Here is a 972-nt window from a genome sequence, read left to right as displayed (position 1 = left end):
TAGTTCCTTATATCGGGTAGTTAACCTTTTCTTGTATGTTTGCCCGCTTCCAATAGCGTGGAAGTTGTGTTGAGCGTATAGCAGTCGTACGGCCAAGCAGTAGAACCCCGGCGACTGACGCGTGTTTTAGTAAATTACACTTGGTTTCAGTATGAGATACTAGAATTTCCCACTACTGAACCGCTTGCTAAGTCTAACACACTTGTTGCTTGAAAGGCAAATTACACACAGTTAATTCTTTGGCTCCTGTACTGAACACTACTTCTTGCCTATCCTAAAATTGCTCAAACTTGCCCTCCGTAGTCCTATCGCATAGTGCTTGGTAGGCAGTAGATCGGTCAATATCCATCAGCCGGGCTTGTCAAATTTTACAGCGCACTTCACCACAGCTGCCACACGCTACAAACCTCAGGTTGGAAATGCGCATTGATGTCCTTGTGCCTTACATTCAGAGATCCTTTGGCCGCAATCACGAGCTTATGCTTCCTTGCAGTGTTAATAGCAGTTTGGTCAACATTAAAGACAAGGTCAGCATCAATGTTATGCTCGATAACGACCTTTGATAATGACGAGAACAGCGCCGACAGATCTTGCTTCTCCACTTCGTTACGGTATTTGGGCGCAGACTGAGAAGTCCTGAAGGTGAACGATGGACGACGCTCCATGAATTGACGCAGCATCCTCCCCTCATGGACAGCCCACAAATCAGTTGTGCAAGTTGCTGCGCGTTCTTAAGAAGGTCTCTGCGGCTGACAGGATGCCCAACCTATTGCCGCCCAAGGATTCAATTTCGGAGACTTTCTTCGCTTCATGTGGGAAGAGAGGCGGTGGACCATCCGCGCTTTGGCTGTCGAGGGGTTTCTTTTCGTGCTGCAGCCACTAACGTGTATGTACAAGTTCCACTAACCTTGCGTGGCCTCGACAGTTCCATCTAGGCCTCCGACTGCTGGAGCGTTCCCTTCTGATCTCGAT

The 972-nt window shown here is 48.4% G+C and overlaps 1 protein-coding gene across 1 annotated transcript; it reads right to left on the bottom strand.

Moving 5' to 3' along the window:
* Window positions 1-380: 380 nt before the first annotated feature.
* Window positions 381-680, bottom strand: PPTG_00318 (hypothetical protein; the record flags this gene model as incomplete). The annotated part of the gene is made up of 1 exon (XM_008891698.1): window positions 381-680. The coding sequence occupies one exon, from the start codon at window positions 678-680 to the stop codon at window positions 381-383; it is 300 nt and encodes a 99-aa protein (XP_008889946.1).
* Between the last annotated feature and the right edge of the window lie 292 nt (window positions 681-972).

The sequence above is a fragment of the Phytophthora parasitica genome (assembly GCF_000247585.1).
Source record: "Phytophthora parasitica INRA-310 unplaced genomic scaffold supercont2.1, whole genome shotgun sequence".
Classification (NCBI taxonomy): Eukaryota; Oomycota; class Peronosporomycetes; order Peronosporales; family Peronosporaceae; genus Phytophthora; species Phytophthora nicotianae.
The sequence above is the reverse complement of the archived record's forward strand: the minus strand, read 5'-3'. Positions and strand labels throughout refer to the sequence as shown.